The sequence below is a fragment of the Myotis davidii genome, unplaced genomic scaffold (genome assembly GCF_000327345.1).
Source record: "Myotis davidii unplaced genomic scaffold, ASM32734v1 scaffold18, whole genome shotgun sequence".
Lineage (NCBI taxonomy): Eukaryota > Metazoa > Chordata > Mammalia > Chiroptera > Vespertilionidae > Myotis > Myotis davidii.
Window position 1 is genome coordinate 14,243,846 of NW_006292696.1, and position 22,580 is coordinate 14,266,425.

At 47.4% G+C, this 22,580-nt stretch overlaps 1 protein-coding gene across 1 annotated transcript in view; it reads left to right on the top strand.

The window, feature by feature from the left end:
• Window positions 1–22,580, top strand: part of TENM2 (teneurin transmembrane protein 2) — a 910,242-nt gene that overhangs the window by 748,011 nt on the left and 139,651 nt on the right. Inside the window, exons 8-9 of the mRNA XM_006766332.2 lie at window positions 9,739–9,934; window positions 15,261–15,362. Of these exons, the coding sequence (XP_006766395.1) occupies window positions 9,739–9,934; window positions 15,261–15,362 (298 nt within the window). The remainder of the gene's footprint in view (window positions 1–9,738; window positions 9,935–15,260; window positions 15,363–22,580) is intronic.

Here is a 22,580-nt window from a genome sequence, read left to right on the forward strand (position 1 = left end):
AAGTTTAAATGAACATTCTGTGGAATGCCTGTGCTGCTCTTCAGATACAAACAAGCTTAGACATAAGAGTGTGGGCCAGTCCAGACTGTCTGGCCTCAAATTTCAACTTCCAGTACCTCCAAGCTGTGTGACCTTGGACGAGTCAGGCAGCCTCTCTGGGCCTCAGTTACCTCAGCTGTAAAATGGGGATAATACAATTATACATTCACAGCATTGCAGTAAGATGTAAATGAAGTCATCTGTATAAAGCATTCAGACTCATGCTGGCATGCAGAAATGATATAAGCTATTATTTGCATGTTTTTCAAAGCATCCATAATGCAAGCCCCACAAGCCCCCAAACAAAACAAATTTCAATTGTGTTTTTTTAAGGTAACTTTTATTTGTGTTTTTCTCATAAAAGCAATATATGGTGATGTTAGGAAAAATAGAAAGCATTAACATATTTAGTATATTTTCCAGTTTTCTGTTCACATATTGCAATCATTTTTATAAATACAGGATCATAGCATGGGTACTGTTTTTATCCTGCTTAATAATAGGGAGGGAACATCTTTTTAAATCTGAGTGTTCTTCCAGGAACTCATTTTAAATGCCTCAAAAATAATTCATTGTGTAGATTTAAATTTTTTTAAGCAACTCTTATCAACACTGTAATCATTCTACAGTAAACATCCTTGCAGGTATACTTTTGTGTATTTTTAAATAATTTCCTTATGATGAATTCTTAAGAATGAAATTGCTAGCTCAAAGGAGTTACAATATGTCAAGCTTTTATATCAATAATAATAATAATACCCATAAGAATAGCTCACAGTGAGCATGCTTACCATGAGCTGGGCCAGACTCACCGTGACCCTCAGAAGTGGGTAATTCTCTTATCCTCATCCTGAGGATGAGAGAGCAGAGACTCAGGGAGTTGACATAACTTGCCCAAGGTCACACTGTTGTCTGATGAAAGGTCAGGCCAGGCTTTGGGAGAAACCGACCAGTGTCTGGGATCTGGCCCTCTGTAGTCCTCGGGAAATCATTCATCGACTGGACACATTCCCCATTTGCTCCCTCTCCTCAGGGATACATTTGATTCATGTTCACAACCAGCCCACAATAAGACCCTCCTGTTGACCTTGGGAGGGCGAGGAACCAAACATGACCTTTTGGATAAGCCATTGGCTAAAGACAAAGATGAGAACATGCAGTAAATAAGAAATCACATCGGCGAGGCACTGAGAGGTAAGACCTCCATCCTTCTGGCCTCGTAGTAGAGCTTCGGTACATCTTGGAACAGCCTTGAGATGTTCACCAGGATCCCGACACTGTTTCTCACTTGGTCTTCAGAGCAATACCTTCCACTCTTCTCCTGGCTTGGATCAAAAGGTAGCGTGATGGGGGCATGGCCTTGTGGGAAGATGAAATATAAAATCAGTCCATGCATGCACGCAACAAATATTCATTGAAGAAGGATGCAGAGACGAAAGCCATCAGCTCTGCCTTTGAGGAGATGCGGACCTGGTGAGTGGAGTGAGGATGGCAGCAGCATCGTTGGGCCGTGAGATGCAGTATTGGGAGAAAGATAAGAGCTGGCTCTCGAATAAGCCTGGGCAGAATTTGAATCTTATCTGTGCTACGTTGTATGTCTGTGATGAGTCTCCGCATTCAGTTTTGCCATCCGTAAAATAAGGACCACAGCCCATCAGGTTGTTGTGAGAATAAATGAGATAATGCCCAGCAAATAGAAAGCACCCTATGGAGATCAGTCAATCAATCTGACTGGTTCACAGCCCTTACAGCTCACTCACAGGTAACTTAGCAACCCGCGGTCTCTGCAGGGAGAAGGCAAGGCCTCGGGCTGAAACCAGTGGTGGTAGGAAGACTGACTTTCAGCTGGTCCTCCTGAAGCCTCTAATCCAGATCACGAAGATCGGGGGCTTCTGACTCAGCCCAGAGATTCCTGTCTCCTCTCCATCCTTTTATAAATGTGGGAGGTGGCAGGGATTGGGGGACCTCTGCGAGGGCAGCAGGCACAATGCATCCAGCCATGCCTAGCCCCACAGCTCTTGTGGGATGGGAGAAGGTGGACAGCATGCAAGCTCTGTGCTATTGTACATTTCTTGGAGCCAATGCATGTATCATCTACAGAGGTTGTTCCTGTTGGGGCACAATTAATGCATCACTTGTTAGCTATTACTGTTACTAAAGAGTTGGGTACAGGAGGTTTAAGAGCATAAAAATAGGTCACCGGGCCTAACTTGTGTGGGATCTTAGGACGGCTTCCTGAGGGAGGTGTTACCCAAGTGCAGCCATTGACCAATTCCTGACATATGTTATCTCACTTTATCCTCCCAGAAACGCTATTCTAATCTTCATTTCTCTGGAGAGAACAATGGCTGCTAGAGTCGTTAAGTAGCATAGCCAGGGCCATATTCCACAGTTGGTGGCCAAGCGAGACCTTAAACTTGGATTCAACCCTGTCCTGTCTCAGCTTCCTCATATGCAAAGTGGGGATAATGATGCATATTCAGTGGAGCTATTGTAAGCATTAGAGAAGGGAGCACACGTGAATCACTTAGAACAGTGCCCTGGGCTTATTAAATGTTACCTCGTTGTGTCATCTGAGCAACTAGTAAACAAAAATACAGGAAAACTGCACAGTATTTACTGAAATCTCCTAAAAGCATTTCCTAAAGAGGTCATGTCCACTCGGTAGTTGTATCACCAAAACTCCGCTATAATGGTATAGACTTCTCTTTGAGTGTTATTTCCTTTGGGCCTAAATGTTTTTCATTCATCCAAGAAGAGGGATGTGGACTGTAACTTAGGAGACAAGTGATTTTTTTTGGAGAGGGATGAGATTTGACTGAGAATGGGAAAAGGAGAAGTGATAGAGGTGTTTAGAACGGGTGGCCAGGGATGCCCTTTCTGAGGTCGTGATGCTTAGGCAGGTCAGGACTGGCAAGAAGCAGGCCGCTGTATGAAGATGGGGAGGAAGAGCAGGCCAGGCAAGAGGCATTCGCTTGTGCAAAGGCCCTGAGGGCAATGTGCTTTGCATGTTCCTGGAAGAGAGGTACGAGCAGTGTGGCTGGAACACCAGGAGGAGTTAGGAAGTTGGCAAAAGGAACGGCCAACACCCATCCTCTGGTGCCCCATCCGCTTCTGCTAAAGTCTGACCCTCACACTTCTGAGTTCTGCCTTCCTCCCCCGTCTCTGCTCAGAGGCATGTGAGGACACCTCCACACCAGGCCAGCCGCCAGATGCTGGCAGCTACAGCCGGGTTCTTGGAAAACTTGAGTGAGTCCAAGTTCAAGTCCTTGCTTGGCCGCCAACCGTGGTCAATGGCACTGGCTGTGCTACTTAACATCTTGACAGCCACTGTTCTCCAGGGAAATGGGGATGAGAATAGCATTTCTGGGAGGATGAAGTGAGATAACATGTCAGCATTTGCCATTATACCTGACACATAGCAGGTGCCCAGAAAAAAATAATAATGTTTTCTTACTTTTGATGATTACTTTTTCTACTGCTGCAAGAGGTCATGTGATGAAAGAAAAGAATCAAGAATTCCATCGTGGCCTCCCTGGTGTTTCTCAGTGGTTAAGCGTGGGCCCATGAACCAGGAGGTCACAGTTCAATTCCTGGGCAGGGCACATGCCCGGGTTGCAGACTCAATCCCCATTAGGGGACCGGCAGGAGGCAGCTGATTGATGTTTCTCTCTCATCCGTGTTTCTATCTCTCTATCCATTTCCCTTCCTCTCTCTAAAATCCATTTAAATTTTTTTTTTTTAAAAAAAAGGAGAATCCCGTCATGTAGCTGTCTTCCTCTTCGCCCCTTATTTTAAGGTGCTGTGTTTGGACCCTCTCTGTCTTCATCTACTTGATGCTTGTCTGTGGAGTCTGACACCTGAGTTGTCACAATCTACAAACACAGATACTGTGTCCTCTCAGCCTAGGGGCCCTCATGGCTGGTAGAGGAGTGAGTGGCCCTGGCAGTGCCTGCAGCTGGGCCAGTCGGCATCGCATGAAGTGACTCATAGGTAGAACTGAGCGTCAAATCCTGAAAAAGGCAGGTGGGGCCACGCTCAGGGAAGCCAGCCCCCACTGGGCACGTCTCTGCCCTGTCATCCTTCCATGCTTCCCTTAACACTCAGCCTCTTTGAAGGAGAGACAGAAATCGTGCCGAGCTTTAATGAGGAATAAGCCGGGCGCACTTTGCCACGGGCCTGGCTGGAGGCGGAAGGAAGTTCGCGGGCCCTCATGAGTGACCCACCACTGCCGGTCGGCACTGGATGCAAAAAAAAACCCATGGCAATGTGGCTTCAAGTAGCCCTCGCTCACACACGCCGCTTCCCTGCAAACCTACCCACAGCCGAGCGTGCCCTGCCATCTGAGGTAGAATCCACATCCAACATGGGTGGGAAATGTCAGCATTTATCGCTTCTCCCATCCATGTTGACCCTCACCAGCAGATGGTCCAGATAGCAGTCGCGCTATTTTTCCCCTCTCCCGGGGTCCTGGGCGCAGGAATAACATCTTCCTGAAGGGCATGAGTCTGTCCTTCACCTTGCCCTCCTTGGCAGGTGTGTATCCGAGTGGCTTCCAGAAGCATCTCTGCTGCACCCGCCCTGCCTGTGGGTGCCTTCGCTTCTGGGACAGTGACAGGCCCACTCCGCGGTCCAACCTTCTCTGCTCTCTTCCAGCTCCTCTGGAAGCCACTCAGTTACCTTAATTACCATTCCTCCTCAGTCTCTGCCCAGAAGGAGAGCGGGGAGGGTTATAATTGGATCAAATATTTGCTGTGGTTTATTTCTCTGCCTCTCAAGCGCTCGTAAAAGTTGCATTTTCATGTCACTTTGGGGTATGACTGATGACTCAAAGGCACAGCCCTTGAATTGCATGCCAACAAAGGCCAAGGAAAACAAGATAATTTTGGGGGGAAGGGGTGTTTATTTGGGGTTCTGTGCTTTAGTGCCAAGTTGAGAGAGACAAGCTGCCTTGGGAGACAGACCTCCTCCTGCAGCAGTCCGTGCGCACATACCCCCCTTCCTGGGATTTGATCACGGCCCCTAATCCTCGTCCAGGGCTTCTGTGCATCTATGAGGCAGAATGTGCTGTGGAGCAACCTTCTTAGTCAACCAAGCACAGCCCGGTCCCCTGAGCATCCCAGATCCAGGACTGAGCCTGATGGGGCTCTGAAGCAGAGGTGACAGATGTCCCTGGTACTAAGCCTGAGCAATCAATCCCTAGTGCAGGGACATAGAGAAGGAACTCTGGCCAGGGCCTGAGCTTTTAGAAAATGGCCTCCTTTGAGTGTCTGCCAGGCCACCAAGCAAGCTGGCCAGGCCACCGTCTAGGCATCGGGGCGAGCTGAGACTACCCCGGACCAGATGGCCTCGGCGCTAACCAGCTCCTCACTGCGTTCCTGCTCCCCGGCCCTGGAAGGTCCTCTCTGTGTTTGGCCAGGCTGATCCTCCTTGTGTTTCTAGCCTCCAGCCCTTCCTCAGGTTACAGTAGCTGTGACTGATGCTACGTGATGCTTGTTGGTACGTGTTAACCTACAAATAGAGTAACTATAGATTCCAAACCAGCACACTTTCTAGAGCAGTGGTTCTCAACCTTCTGGCCCTTTAAATACAGTTCCTCATGTTGTGACCCAACCCTAAAATTATTTTCGTTGCTACTTCATAACTGTAATGTTGCTACTGTTATGAATCATAATGTAAATATCTGATATACAGGATGGTCTTAGGCGACCCCCGTGAAAGGGTCGTTTGACCGCCAAAGGGGTCGCAACCCACAGGTTGAGAACCGCTATTCTAGAGGAAAAGAAGGAACAGGAGGTATAAACTGGGACACTCCTGGGCAAACTGGGTGAACTCGACTCCCCACCCATAATAGGTTGGAACTTTTCCAACAGAGGACGCTGCCATTCCTTCCTGGGGGTTCTCTTACCACCCCCTAAGACATGGATTCGATGCTGGGACTGACTACCATCTCGGGGAGTGAGCTGGGAAGGAAGAGAAGCATGAGGTCAATATCCGGGAAGGCTCTGCTGAAATAACAAATAAGCCTCAACATCCCAGTGGCTTAATTTAATAAGTGGTCCTTGCTCACTTGTGTTACAATTTCGGGCTCTCCTCCAAGTGTTGATTCTAGGGTCCAGGACACTCCTGTCTTGTGGTGCCCACATCGTGGGCTTTAAGAGTATCTGTAGGGGACTGCATGGGATCTTGAACTGAGTACATCCCACAGCTCACGTCCCATTAACTGGAGCACCATCACATCCTTCCATCTGGTGGCAAGGAGGCTGGAAAGGAACCAGACCGGCTATGGACAATGACTGGCAATCACTGCCACATGGGTCACTAAGGAACAGAGTCAAAGGAGAAAGGGAAGGAAGAGAAGGAAACAAGCCAAACCAGCCCTAAGGAAGAAAGCCCGCATTGTCCATCATCCTATTGGGAACTGGAAAAGTGAGGTCGTAACAGCCTTATGAAGTCACCTCTCAAATTGCGATGATATATATATGAATACACAAACACCTTGGGCCACGGTGTCCCACCATAGGCATGTTCTGCACTGGGTGGTGCGTGGTCCCGGGTTGCTGACCTGTAACACTACCCTTTCTCTCCCATTCAAGAAAGCCCATGAGAAACTAGAAAATTAAAAAGCAAGTCTTTATTATTGAATACATTCCAACTTAGTTTCTTTTCAGTGGAACTCATCAACAAATTCAGTGTTTTATTTGTTTGATATTTAACAAATATTTATTCATTAGACTCCACTGGAGATACATTAGTTACAGCAGTGAATTATAATCATGATAGCAGAAACTTTTAAGGCATGCTTAGCTGTGGTTTGATGTAGACACTATTATTAGCCCCATATTAAAGGTAAGGAGACTGAGGCGCAGAGAATTTAAAGGGCTTGGGCTAGTGTCACAGAAGTCACTGGCAGAGCTCAGATTCTAACCCAGGCAGCCTAACTCCGAAGTCCCCACTCTGAACTACTCAGACCCAATCCCCTCCCTCCTGGAGTTTGCATTCTTCTGAATAGACTGACAGTCAACATAAAAACAAATTATATCAGTTTAGAGCGTGAGAAGTGCTTTGAAAAAAATTAAGCACAATAAAGGGACACGAGCTGGGGACGCAGCAGCCACCGTATCATCACAGCCCATGCTTTGTGCGAGAGCCACCGGCTCGTGGATCCTTCCTTAAATGAAAACTGCCCTCCATGCTTCTGTGGTAGGATGCTGAGGGACCAGCCAGAATAAATGTCTTCTCTCTCCTCTGACAAATGCCTCTTCCTGGGGTAATTGGATTGGTGGGACAGCGAGCACTGCCGTGAGCCCTAAGCCATTTCTGTGCCCCTTGGCCGGTCATCCAGTCCCAAAAGAGGTGACGGATGCCCAAATTAATAATGAGCAATGGCCCACACACGAAATCACCTTCCCCCAGCGTTTCCTCACGGGGGTGATATCCTGGCCCCCAGATGAAGTACATTCTTCTCACCTCGGCGCCGAGGCAGTTCCGCTCATTCCTCTGGCTGACAGCAATTTGTGGGCATGGGTCCTGCTAGCTGGACATTGACAAGGTTGCTAAGGAACAAATGTTTTGGTTACAAAGGCCTCCGAAAGCAGATCACTTTGTCATATCACTTCACATCATTGATTTTGTCCCTTAAAGACAGCCATGACCAATGGGATATGGGTTTGAAGAAAGCTAAATACAAACACCCATTTCCTCAGAAACGGGGGAAATTTCCACTCCCCAAGCAATGACTATCCAACCCCCCAGGTGTCAAAAACGAAGATCATGAGCTTCTCTTCTATTATGATTTGCAAGTCAGTGATTCACAATCACAAAGTACTTAATTAAATGGTTATTATTGTCCAGGCACTGCCCTAAGCATTACCTCATGTCATCCTTATAGCAGCCCAGAAAGGTGGGTGTTAGTATTCCCTCGAAAGCAAACCAGGAAGAAGGTAAAAGTAGGTTTGCCCAACTTGAAACGGCAGCAGATGGCAGAGTCAGAATTCAAAACCCTGGTTTGCCTGATGGCAAAACCTTTGTACTTAGGATTATAAACTCTTTTATTTTCAGTGATCACATTTCAAGATGGGAAAAGCCAGCAATTCTGATAATGGGGAAGTCACATTAGTAGATGCCTGGAGTTTTGTTCTATGAAGTTTGTAGAAGGGGTTCCAGTTGATGTCTGTAACCTACAAAAAATCTTTTATGGAGGGAAAGTGGTGAGACGGAGCTTAATCTCACCATGGTGGTTTTTATCTACTAAAGATCTACAGTTTGTCTTCTGAGAGTCACCGTGTATTTAAATGACTTTTTGGTTGCAGCGATTTTGAAAGAGTTCAAAAGATGAGCCCATTTCTACCCCAGTCTTACCGATTTTCTTGTCACCAAAAAAGAAACACTGGTGTCTTCTTCACCTTTTCCTTCATCCTCCCTGCCCAGCCCACACTCAAACACTGTCCTCTCTGCCTTAGAAGTGTTCCTTCAAAGTTGTCCCCTCTTCCCAAGCACTATCCTATTCAAGACCCATGTCACCTGCTCCTGTTATTCCTTCCCAACTGGTCTCCCTGATTCATTTCATTCTCCCTCTAGAACATCTCATATCCTGACTCTACATGCGAATGCTTCAAAACATTCCTTTTATTGCTTCAGTCACTGCTCAAGGGCCTTCAATGGCTCCCACTTGCCCATCACTGTTCTCTATGACAGGCCTCTTGTGAGTCACACTGGCTGTCCCCATCCCCTCATCCTGATAGCCTTTGCTGACCACTCCCTCTGTCACTGATGACTTCCAGTTCTGAACCTAGTTTCCATTAAAACAGAGCTTACTATTTAATTGCTGGGTTTTCCGAGGCCAGGCGCTGTGAGGGCATGGACATTGCAGCTAAACAGTTCTAGGTCCAAATTTTTGCTTGGCCACTCAGTTGCTGTGTGACTTCTAACAAGTTGCATGGCTTCTCTGAACCTCAGTTATCTTGGCTGTAAAAGAAGATAGAAATAGCATCTACCTTATAGTATCTTTGCAAGAATTGAATTGGATGATGATGAGAGATTCTAGTATTTTGTGTTTCCTCTGTGCCATGCACTGTTCTAATTATTACCTTTTTCCACCCAGCCTGTGTTGTTCAGTGGTTGAGCATTGATCTATGAGCCAGGAGGTAATAGTTTGATTCCCAGTCAGGGAACATGCCCAGGTTGCAGGCTCAATCCCTAGTAGGGGGCATGCAGGAGGCAGCCAATCAATGATTCTCTCTCATCATTGAGGTTCTGATCTCTCTCTCCCTTTCCTTCCTCTTTCTGAAATCAATAAAAACATATTTATTCTTTTATTCCTCACAACAATCCTATAATGTCAGTACTATGATTTTCCCAGGTTTGCAGATGGAGAAAGAGCTGGAGAACAGGGAGGGGGTGGAGAAAGAAGATGACAAAAATGAAGAAGAAATCAAAACTTTGGGTTTTAAAGCTTTTGGGATTTTAAAACTGTAGAAAAGAGATTGTGACCATTAGTAACACAACTATTAGCAGTAATTATAAGCATAGTAAACAGCAACTGTTACTGCAACATTTGTGACTCTCATTTTACTGGAGGAGCTCATAGTAAAATGTACTGGAAAGTATGTCTCTGGTAACTCATGGAATGGGAAGGTTGGGGGTCACAGGATTGGGTCTGCACCGAGTGTCTCACATATCACTTTCTTCTTCTCCTAGTATGACTTCATGGAGCGCCTGGACGGGAAGGAGAAGTGGAGCGTGGTCGAGTCGCCCAGGGAACGCCGGAGCATACAGACCCTGGTTCAAAACGAGGCCGTGTTTGTGCAGTACCTGGACGTGGGCCTGTGGCACCTGGCCTTCTACAATGATGGCAAAGACAAAGAGATGGTTTCCTTCAACACTGTCGTCTTAGGTAGGTCAGGCCTCTGAGCTGAGGTGACATGCCATGGAGGAGAGGAGGGCAAGTTCCGGGCTTCTCTCTAGAGGACACATCTCCCAAGGCGGTTCCTACTGAGTGGAGGACCAATGCAGAATCCCTGATGCACTAGTAAGCCTCAGAATACCACCCACCTCAAATGAGCCCTAACTAAAATAGGGATGAAATAGGAATCTCGCCTAAATCATGCGAGATTCACCATGAGTCCCAAGGATTCAGTGTGGTGAAGGCCTTGGGTCAGATCACCTGGCCCAGGTCCTGGCCACACAACACAGGCAGGTCACTGGACTGCTGGAAGCCTCAGTTTCCTCATGTGGAATGGAACCTCGAGAGCCCGCCTCACAGGGCTGTTGTGAGGATTAAATAAGATAAACATAAAAATCTCAAACATGTGATAGAGTTAATAAATATTGACCATGTCCGTTTACTTTCTCTTAAAAATCAAAGAAAACTTGCCCTGGCTGGGTTGCTCAGTCGGTTGGAGTGCCATCTGTGCACCAGAAGAATACAGGTTCAACTCCTGGTCAGGGCACATACCCAGGGTTGCGGGTTCAATCCCCAGTCAGGGAGCATGCGGGGGAGGTGGGGAATTGATCAATGTTTCTGTCTCACATCAATGCATCTCTCTCCCCCTCCCTCGTCCCTCCACTCCCTCTCTAAAGTAAAAAAAAAAAAAGATTATCCTTGGGTGAGGATTAAAAAGAAATCAAGGAAAGCTCAAAACACAAAGCTTAAAAAAAAAACTCAAAAATAAATCAAGAAAAAGACAGATATAAGAAAAAAGTCATAACTTTGTTCCCAAGTAGGTAAATATCAAAATGCTTTAATTAAGTACTTGTCATTTGGGGCTTGTTTTAGCCCTGCTTTTGATTAGCTATCAAAGGAAAAGCTAAGATTTTATCCACATTTTCTTCTTATATGTGCATACAAACCCTACCAGAGCCCTGAATTTGAGAAGATTTCATGAAGTTTTCTAGAGCAAACCATAAGAATTTTAACAATCAAATAAGCTACAGATATTTTCATGAAACTTACTTTGTCATTAGATTTTAATCTTTTTACTAATGATAATAAGTGGTCCTGGGTAGGAACTTGCTGAATCAGGGCAGGCTGTAGACCCATTCCACAGAGGAATAAACTGAGGTTCAGACTGCTAAGTCCCTCAAGGTCCCAGGATGTGAAAATGGTAGAAACAGCATGGGCTTCTGGGCTTTGCCCTTTGCCTTTCCGCAGCACCTTGTTGTCCCAGCAGCATCTGGTTGCAGATCCCAAGTGTCACTGGAGATGCCTGGATAAGGTGGTTTCACAAGGAAAGATCTGGTCGATCCAGGATTAAATCCCAGCTTGTCTTTCCCACATCCTCCCTGGAAAAGTCACTTTCCTCCTGAGCCTCAGTTTTATTTGTGGGAAGGTAGTGAGCAAGTCCCTAAAGGGTAGGTGATGTGACATTGAGGCAGGGGGTCGCGCGGGGGTGAGGCCGACGGAGTCCTAACAAAGCATGCCCGACTCCGGAGACCGGTTCAAGACGCAGATCTGAGTTTATTGTTTAAGTGCAGCAGTATATATAACTTTCTGGACCAATCAGAAGTTTACACCATCCTTAGGGCAACCAATGGTAGGAAAGATAGGGTACTATGTAGGGGCTCTAGGGGGCTTACTCAGGCGGGCGCCGCCACTTCCCGGTGTGCCGAGGAAGCTTGTATAGGCAGAGTGTGCTCACGCCATTGCATCTGCCACTGCACTGAGATAAATCTCCTGAGCTCTTCCCACATGACATCATATATGGAACACAGGAAGGATGGAGCTGGTAGTCCCTATATGAGAGCTGATGGTGGGGCGCGCCTTGTACAGCTGTTTCTCTATTGACTGCATTTGAAGAACTGCTCTACCGGCCTCAGGATTTCTCTGAGGGCCTTGCTGATTCTTGAAAAGTCTATGTTATCAAATCTGAAATTCTTCATCAGAATGACACAAAATCAGATGGGCTTGAAATTCATCCTCATTCCCTCTGCTCAGGAAAGATTGGCCCCATCAGGGCAGCCAAATGCTCCAAAGCAGGGATTGGCACACCAGAGCCCACAGGCTGAGCCTGGCCCACGGCCTGTTTTTACAAATAAAGTTTTACTGGAACACAGCCATGTTCATCTGTTTATATATTGTCTGTGGCAGCTAAAATGACAGAGTAGTTGCAACAGTGACAGTTTGGCTCACAAAGCCCAAGTATTTACTATCTGTCCCGTTCCAGAAAAACTATGCCAACCCCTGCCCTAAAGTAACATCACAAACTCTGTATGACCAAAGTCCCCCGAGAAGTCGCCCACAGTCGGGAGATTTCAGCATCAGGTTTGGTACCCAAGGGGGGAAATGCAAAAGGATGAAAAACAGCTCAAAAAAGAAGATGCAGACAACAACGTCGAACTAGTTTGAGATGTTGAGATTGAAAAAAGCAACCTTTAGCTTAAGAATAGGAGAAATGATATCCCTTTTGTCACCTTGTGTTTGAACTCATGCATAACAGCGCAAATCACACACTGCAGCTGGCTTAGTTGGAGTCCACAAGCACTTGGTTAATAACAAAAACAACTACCACACAGGGTACCAGCCCTGGATTAGGCCCTTTGTGGGGACTGTCTCCATCAGCCCATGGCCTCGCCATTGGGAGGTACTGCCAAGACCCTGAGAAGTTAAACAGCTTGCCTGAGGCCTCACACAATTGGTAAGAGGTGGAGTCAGGATTCGAACTCTCCAGAGCCTCTTAACCACTGGATTGCTTTGAATTCCAGCCAAAGAAATCCCTTTCCCCTGCACAGAAGGTTTTCTGGGGGTCCAATGATCTAATAACAGCTTCTGCCCCCCACCTCCTTTATCCACATAGACCCAGGCAATTGCCGTAGTGGGATGCCCTTCCCCCACACCATTACCCTCACCCGCCTGCCCATCAGAGCTGGGAATAGCAATTCTCCCCAGAGGAATTCTCCCGTCTGGACTGCAGCTCAAAGAGAGAGAAAGGCAAAGGTAATCGGCCTAATAGTTGGGCAGACACCTCAATACAGCAATGATAGTGATTGGCCCGCAATACGGGGCAAAGAACAGTGTTTTATTTGGTGCAGAGGGTCTCCCACACGTATCTATTACAAGAACGTTCTCCATCAAGAGCAGCCAGGAGCGCTGAAAGTCTGGTGATAGGAACAGAAGGAAAAATGTTAGACGGTGTCAACCAGCGGTCACTCTAAACATACCTTTGACTTGGGAAAGTCTTGGGGTGCATTTTGGAGAGAAGCGGCCTGCTATCAGAAGAGAGTGTCATCTCAGGAGCAACAGAGATGCACTCTCACAGTGCGGGTATAGGAGAGGCTGCGGCCACATGTGAAATCCCACTGCCCTGGCTTCCTCCCATTGCCTGCCATTGTCTCCTCCGAAAACCTACACCAAGTGGACAAAAAGGAAAGCTGATAATGTCGGCAGTCATACTTAATTTTGGGGCGGAAAAGGGCCTGAAGCAGGTGGGCTCCCTTCATATTTCAGCCTTAATGTTTTTGCTCAAAAGCTGGAGAAGTACTTGAGATAGATGACCTTGGGAAATTAAATGAAAACTACTCTTTATTAAAGTTTTTGCTTCTTTTGGATTCTTCTGCCCTCCTATGTGCACACATGCACGGCACACACACACACACACACACGCCCATTTTGACTGCTGTTTACCAAGGACCCACTGTGCACCAAGCATGGAGGATACCTGAGTGAGCACTTCTGATCTGGTCTCTTGCTCAGGGAGCTCGATGAGAAAAGACAGGGACATAAAGAGGCAATTATAAGAATTTAGGAAACACTGAGGCAGACTCAGAACCCAGACTGAGGGAAGGAAGGCGCTCAGGAGCTAAATGTTTGCTAAACTGGGACTGAGGGATGCATGCCTCAGTTAAAGGGCAAGGCAGGCCATGCAGCCCAGCGAGAACCTGTGCAAGACCTCAGGCCTTTGGCACGGGCCTGGGGTGGCAATGAGCTCCCTGGACCTTCACTGCTTTACCTCTGAAGTTGTTTGGTTTCAGAAAAGGGTCCTTTGGCTTCAGCGATGTCAATTTCCACCAAAGCATCCGAGGCCCAGATACGCCGGGAGAACCAATCCCTGCCCCGCTGCAGAGTGACTTCTTAAAATACAAGCTGCATGGTGCCCTCCCAACATTGAAAATCGGACCCAGGATAAAATCCAGCAGAGCCACGGGTACTACAACAGCTGAGAAGGCAGACGCTGTAGAAAGCCCTACCACGTGGTTTGGTTTTCCAGGGCAGAATGGGAATAAATGGGAATTTCCGTTTAAAGGAAAAACCTCCTTTGCCTTCCAGGCAACAGCAGGAACAATTAGACTTGAGAGTCCTTCGTGCAGCATCACCAGATCCATGTCCCCAGGTCCCCAGGGGCTGCGTCATGTCAACATTTGGGCACAGTGGCCTGTGTGCTTTGTTTAGTCATCTTAGTAATTTGGAACCTGGACGTCTATTTATTTTAATTTAAAGTAAAATGAGGTAATAATAATCTTAAAAGACTATGTATGCTTCTGTACAGCTCCAAATCAACGTGAAAATGTTCCAAATGACCCCTTTGAAGGTATTACTTGAGAGTACAGATAGAAAGATAAACCATGAAATTGGATGGCCGTGTAGGTCAAAACAAACAGGAACTAATTGATTTTCATGAAAAATAAGATCCACAAAAGCTAGGCATATAAGAGCTATTGCATAACCCAAAACCTACTACTTAATGAACCCCCAAATCATGCCCGAATTGATCAATCTCACATAGGTAGGTTTTTCCTTGTGAAAATCCCTTACAGCAGGGGATATTTTTATTTTACAAACCTGAGGTGAGGAACAACTGCTGTCATGTGGACAATCACCCTCTAAACCTGAGGTGATGCCCACTGGCAGTCCAGCTCTCAGATTGGCTGGATGACAGACTGGGGGAGGGAGGGCTCCGAGTGTTTAAAACTTAATATTCAAACATGGGAATTTCAGGTTTTATATTCAGATAAGTAGTTTCTTCGCAAAAGCCAAAGCAGCAGCAAGTTAGCCCCACATTCCTGCCTGGGTTCATCAGATGGACAGCGGTGGTTACGTCCATACGTTGTCCAAATTGCCCTAGTCCCCACCAACCCCTATTCTCTTCCTTCACTCACTTATGCTCCTCCCTACTGGTCCCCTGAGGTCGCTGTCACTAGTCTTTAAACCGGTAGGTGGCTGCTTATTAAGTTGCTTCACCAGCAAATGGAGGAAAAGGTAACTGCTAAACTTCTCTCTCTTTCAGATTCAGTGCAGGACTGTCCACGTAACTGTCACGGGAACGGCGAATGCGTGTCTGGGCTGTGTCACTGCTTCCCAGGATTCCTAGGAGCGGACTGTGCCAAAGGTACTTACCCCTACTTCCCTGCCATGGTTGGAAAACAGAACGCAGGCTTCTCGGAGGAGAGGGAGGAGAGAAGGAGCACCCAAGTGGCCTCCCACCAGATCCCACTGGGACGTCTTGTAAGCCCATGCATGCTAGAAGTCCTAGCCCTTTGGCAAAGAGTAGGGCTTGATTTATGACAATTGGCCAGTGTACCTATAGGAGCAGGGCAGTCATCCTTGGCACCAAGGTGTGCTGAGGAGAAAGATTTGCTGAAAATGAGATGCTTGGATTTCCTGTAAAAGCAGAAGTGAATTACCATCACTCCTTTCTTATAATCATTAGCTTCTATGTAATGGAAGATTAAGCATCTCAGGGTTAGTAAATTTCATTCATTCTGGCCAGCTATGCTCTTAATCTAGGAAGTGCTATTTATCTTGGTGGAATCGGTTTTAAATTGTATTATTAATTTATCTGCGCTGCTTTGCACAGGATTGCTGGGGCCCTGGGATTCTTGGGGGAAAGGTAATAAAAGAAAGAAAATGACTCTCATAGGAACGGGGGGTTTAGGGGGGCATGCCTGTTTGCGAGAGACCTTGAGCTTGACCTTCAAGTAGCGGCATCAGACACAAAGGTAGCAGAGAGCAGAGCTTCTCATGCTTTTTAGACACGTGCACCCACGTATGCATATGCTAGATAAATGCAACCAAAACAGTGAAAGGAAACTTTCACAAAGCAACACTTGCCTTTGCTCTGTTTCTTTTCTATTCTAACCTACTTCATTTTTTTTATTTAACTTCTTAAATTTTTGTTTATCTTATGTTTTCATTGGTATTATTGAAAGTACTACATATTCCCCTTTCCCCCCCCCCACCCTACTTTATTTTTTAAAAAATACTGGTTAAGCCAGGCTGGTGTGGCTCAGTGGTTGAACATCAACCTATAAACCAGAGATCATGGTTTGATTCCTAGTCAGGGCACATGCCCAGGTTGCAGGCTTGATCCCCAGTAGGGAGTGTGCAGGAGGCAACCGATCAGTGATTCTCTTTCATCATCGATGTTTCTATCTCTCCCTCTCCCTTCCTCTCTGAAATCAATACAAGTATTTTTTCTAAACACAGGTTACAATTATATTGATTCCCCACCCACCAATAGGTCATCTCCCAGTCTGAAAAGCAGTAGTGAAGAGGGTCTGAGCCCTTGCTCTGCCATTAAGTATCTCCGTGACCTTGAGCAAGTGATCAAACATCTCTGCATCTTGACTTCCTCCTCTGGAAAAGTGGGCAGTCCCTTCCTGAGTTCATTGTGAGCATGGTGTGACACACCCCCACACCCTTAGCAGAACGCATTGGGGGCCCTCAAAGGGTTTATTGTTTACCACCTTTTAATTCATGCACATTATACTTACTTATGTGCTCTTCAGTTAAAGACCATCCTTCCTTGAGGTTCTGAGAGCGAGGCAATTATCAATATATTAGTAGCTGTTCTGGTAATGCTACATGGTGCCACCCCTCTTCCCATGCTCGCCGCAGGTGCAGGGGAAAATCCTATTTCACGTACTCATGATATTTCGAGGACTTTCTGAATGATGACTGATGAGTGCATGGGGCTCTTTTGTGCCTAAAGTTCTGAATTTGGTTGCATGTGTGTAAGGCTCATTCCTAAATGGCACCCATTAATGCGGAAGATTCAGTTAACTTGTCAGATACAAAAAGAAAAGACAGCACGAAGATCCATGGTTCTCTCGGCTGCTCTTCCCCTTAGCACTCCCTGCCCATTGGCGGGGGGACACATCCCCACACAGACCAGGGGCCTGGACCTCGGTTCTGAGGGGCCCTGATGGAGGAAGATGGTCAGAGCTCTGCATCCCCATGCTGAGTGCTTTTCCTGGCGAAGGCTTTACAGGAGAGAAAACTTCAGTATCATCTGAATGGCTCTTCTTGCATAATCTAATTTTCCTGGGAGTGAAGGCACTGATGGGGGCAAGGACAGAGCGGTCCTTTCACGTGTGCTTGCAGACGGGCCGAGCACTCGGCTGCACGGGCTGTGAGCTGTAAATGTATATTAACACCGACACACATCGATGCATTATTAATCCCCAAAACCATGTGTGTTCCGGCGGCACATCCAGCAACTGGCCTTTCAGGCCTAAGTACCCCGGCCATTTAAGAACCCTCCGCTCTAAATCCATTTGCCGACGAGCGGCCACTCTGCATTATGGATCTGTAATGGGGTGTGCATTTAGCTGCTTAAAAGGACTCTCGGTGTGTTTTGCATTCACCACCTGTGCTGGGGCGGGGCGCCCCTCCGAGTGTGCATTAGCCGCGGTATATAATTGATCCTTGCAAAACAAATATTGAGTGGCTGTTAAGAGTAGTTACTCCTGCATCCTCGGGAGCTGTTCCTGAAATCAGCCTTTGAACTCGGACATTTTAATTTCACTGTTGATGCATACGGTTGACAAGATTGAAGCGTTTAAAGAATAAAATTGCTTTCTCCTTGTTTCCCCCTTTATCCTTGGCTGAGCGGTGTTAGGAGGAAGCTTCTCTCTCTGTGCCCCAAAGATGTTCCTTCCATGGTATTTCTGAAATGGACCCAGTTTCAGCTCCTGCATCAACAGCACTTTCTTCTTTATTCCAAGGTCTTCTTGCCCGAACTGCACTCTTTCATGGACCACCTTAATGTTTTTTGCCAAATTCATGGGCCATCAGTATTATGATTTATTTAACACTAGAGGCCCGGTGCATGAAATTCATGAACGGGTAGGGTCCCTAGACCTGGGCAGCAATCAGGGTCAATCGAGGCCTTCCGGCTTCTAGCCAGGGCCTCCCTTCCCCAACTGCCATCTGCCATCTGGGACCTTCCTTCGTTTCGCACCGCCCCCTGGTGGTCAGCGCACATCATAGTGAGCAATAACACTCCTGGTTTCCCAGTCAAACTCCCATGGGGACACTTTGCATATTAGCCTTTTATATATATAGATATTTCTTAAAGTCAGCTCAGCATGTTGCCATCACCAGCTTCCCTCTGGTACCCGGGACCCGGGCTTCCCTCAGGCCTCCTCTGGCAGACACCCAAGACCCAGGCTTCCCTCACAGCCCCAGCTTTGTCTGGAATGTCATCCAGAAGGACATCCGGTCTTATTAGCATATTATGCTTTTATTATTATAGATAAGAATCATTGTTAAGTACTAAATATGTTCCAGGCATTGTGCAGAGTACTTAATACATACTTTTTCATCTTTATATCAACATCAAGTAAATCCTATTTTAACCACATTTCCCAATGTTTATAGCATCTACACTAATAAAAGACAAAGATGCTAATTGACTGTACCTTTGCTACGCCCATCAGCCATTCAGAAGAGTATGCAAATTAACCCAATAACGATGGCCATTAAATTTGCATACTGCAGGCAGGGCGGGGCAGCGCCATCCACCACCACCACCACCCCCAACCCCGGATCGGGCCTGCCATGTGCGTGACCTGGGGCAGCGGGGCAGGCACTGTGGGATCGGGCCTGCCATTTTGATTTCAGAGAGGAAGGGAAAGGGAGAGAGAAATAGAAACATCAGTGATGAGAGAAAAATCATCAATCAGCTGCCTCCTGCATGCCCCACACTGGGGATCGAGCCTACAACCCAGGCATGTTCCCTGACCGGGAATCAAACTGTGACTTCCTGGTTCGTAGGTCAACACTCAACCACTGAACCATGCAGGCTGGGACCAATGATTACAGCTTTTTATATTTGAAATCATTTTAGCCTTGTGGACAAATTTCAAAAACAGTACACAGAGTTTCTATATAGGGTTCACCCCCAATGTCAACATTTTAAATTACTGTAGTCCTATTATTGAGACCAGGAAATTAACATTGATGCAATGCTATTGACTAATTTTCAGACTTTTTTTTCCAGTTTTGCTCTTTTATTCCAGCCTAGATCCCATACTGCCTTTTCTGGTCACATCTCCTGAGTCCCCTCCACTCTGAGGGTTCCTCAGGCTTTTCCTGTCTTCTGTGCCTCCCATCACCTTGGCCGTTTTGAAGAGTGCTGTCAGGTTATTTTGCAGCACGTCCCTCAGTGTGGTCTACCTCATCAGGTGACTTGATGGAGGTTATGCATTTTTAGTGAGGTGCTGCGCCCTCCTCAGTGAAACCTATCAAAGATGCAGTTCTGATTTTTAATGAGAAAAAAATGTAAAATGTGGTTGTGTGTGAGTGTCAGTATGTATGTGTGTGTACCTTCCCTGTGCCCACCCCCCTTCCCCTTGCACATAAAGCAGAGACGCTGGAAGCCCTACCCCCTTGGTCCAGCACGGTTATTGGTGGCTGTCACAGGCTGCCACTCACAAACAACTTTTGAGCCTAAGAAGCTCCTGAGTGTTAACAGGAAGTAACCTGGAGCAGTCAGGGTGAGGTAATGGTGCTACCAAGTGCAGGGAGGAAGGACAGCTGGTCTCGGGTCTCCCGCGACCCAGGACAGTGATGCCATCTCCTGGCAGTGGCCCACGATCATCCCCCTTCTTTCTGGATAAAAGCCCTCAGGAGGGCTGAGCCCAAGGTCCTCCCTCACAAATTCGCCTTCACCTTTGCTCCAACGCTGACAGCTGTGCCAGGAGGCTCCGAGTTCTGCCAGTTTCTGCTGCAGGCAACCAGCAGACTCCAGCCCTCCTGCCAGGGGGAGAATTTGCCACGTTAGCAAGTGAGATCCCAGTCACATCTGAGCAACGGGTTATGTGTCCTAGTGACAGAAATGCGGATTTACTCTCCTGACCTCATGCTGCGCCTCCCGTACCCTCGGATGCGCGGTGCGGGCGGCAGTTCCCTGTCTTCTTATGAACCTGCCAGTCTGCATCAGGCACCTGCAGACTTCCTTGCAGTGAACGGAGGAGTCAGCAGGCATTTGCAAAGCCTTTCTTCCACAGCACCCACCAAGCTGGGGGTCCCGAGCAGCCCAGAAGTCAAAATGCACCTGACCCTCCCACTGAAAGAATACATGAGGGTCTTTACCCATTATTCCAAATCATGGAGGGACTGAGCTTACTCATGCATCTGACAGATGCTTAATATGTGCCTGCTATGAGCCAGGCTCTGTGCCGAGTGCCAGGAAGACCATGGTGAGCAGGAGGGCCATGGCCCTGCCCCCGAGAGCTCCCTGCTGGTGGAGGCACAGGATAAGCAAGTGGGAAGTCCAAGTTCAACCCAAAATGCTGTGATGTGGGCTTTGAGTGCTGTGGTCATTATAAAGGAGAAGATGAGGAAGTTTATGGAGCAATGAAGTATGGATCTAAGAAAATAGCCAGTGAGCATCAGGGAATGCGCAGAGTCCCATGGAGAAAGTGTGTAAAGGAACTACATGCAATAGTGTCTTTCCCTGTAGAATTTCATAGCTGGTGCAATGCAGTGAGCAATCTGTTCCGATTCGGAGCTGAAGGAAAAATGGCCGTTCTTTCCTGGTAACTTGTGCCTCTTCTGTCCTCCTATAATTGTGCTTATTATTCCAGTTATTGTTTTGTCTACAGAGTCCGGTTATTACTATTCCCCTTGCATGGCTTTCTCATTACTTTAATGCTATTTGTTGCGGGCTCGATGCTCTTTAATTATGGTTCCTTTTTATTTTACTTTTACTGGAAGGTCTTTCATTGACTTACGCTGCTTCCTTGGGTGGTTGGAAAAGCCGCCTTGCATTTCCCAAGAGATCCAGGGCCTCTGATGACTGTGCTTTGACACTGGCTCCTTGGCTGGTCTACTTGGTTCTGAACTTGAGGCCCCAACCGGCAGCAGACACTCAACACACCAGAGTCGTGCACGTTGGGCACTGCGTATTGAGTAGCTATTAGAAATGACAACTCCTGCTGCTGAACAGCTGTCAGGGGAAGGCCCGGAAATGGCAAAACCATGGGAACCTAAAGTCTCCTCTCACTCTCCCTATAGGCTGGTTTCGGCTCCGACCCTGCTTCTGTGGAGCCTTGAAAACAGAGACCAGGGATCTTCCATTTTCCTCCTCTTAACCTGCAAATGTACCCACTACTCAGTCCTTCTTAGGGCTCCAACTCCCAACTCAAATTATAATCACCATCGTCATTGCTGACGTTTATTGAGTTCCTACTGTGTGCCAGCCTCTGTACGAAGCAACTGCATACCTGTCATTTAAGCATCAATAGCCCTGTTTTATGAATGGCTATTACCCCTTTCACAGATTGGACAGTGAAGCACAGAGAGGTTCAGTGCCCTGGCCCTTTGGCTTCATGGATAGAGCCTCAGCTTGTGGACTGAAGGGTCCTGGGTTTGATTCTGGTCAAGGGCACATACCTTGGTTGCAGGCTTTCGCCCTGGTCAGGGCAACCAATCGATGTGTCTCTCTCACATCGATGTTTCTGTCTTTCTGCCTCTTCCCCTCTCTTCCACTCTTCCTAAAAATCAATGGAAAAAATGTCCTCGGGTAAGGATTAACAACAAGAAAAATCCCTCGGCTAGTATGTGGTCTTGTTAGGATTCAAACCAGGCCTCTGGCCAGGACCCCTGATGCCAGCCCAGCCCTGAGGTTAACCTCGGGGGATGTGAGACAGAAGGAAGATGTGCTTCGTAGGCAGTTTTTGTGTGGCCGCCCACTAGGATTTAGGTCGGAGCCCAAGACAACGTTTTCAGGAGTGGAAACTAGGGTTTACTCGGTAGCAAGTGCAGAGCCAGCATTTGAAAGGAGGCCTGTCTACCTTCAGAGCCTGCTGCTCTGAACTCCTCTGTCCCCCAACCCCACTCAGCCAGGTATGTCCCATCACCTCCCACATCCCGTCGCCTGCCAGCTCCTGTTTCACGGACCTCCGACACGCTCTGCCGTGTATGCTCTGTCTTCACAGCCACTGCCCTGTCCACTTGGCCCAGATGGCATTCCTCCACCTCCAGCATCCTCCCAGGCTCTCAGGACCTGTCACTGCTCTCCTCAAGCACCTCCAGATGGAGACCTGCTGCCCCGCCCCCGTGTCACAGGGCCCTTTATCTGCTGCTCCGATGCGGGTCCAGGCCTGCAACCTCTCAAACCTGGCCGCTGACGGCGTGGCTCATGCTTCTCCCATTACCAAACAGAACTCACTTCCCAGGGCTTAAATCTGGCAGCCCTCCCCCAAGTTGAATTGCTTGTGGGGGTAGAAACTTTGTTTTCCTTTTTAAACTACTAGGTACGTCGCAGAGCAGCCTTAGGAAGCAGTGACTCGCCCAGGCACACACATCCTCAACCTGAATG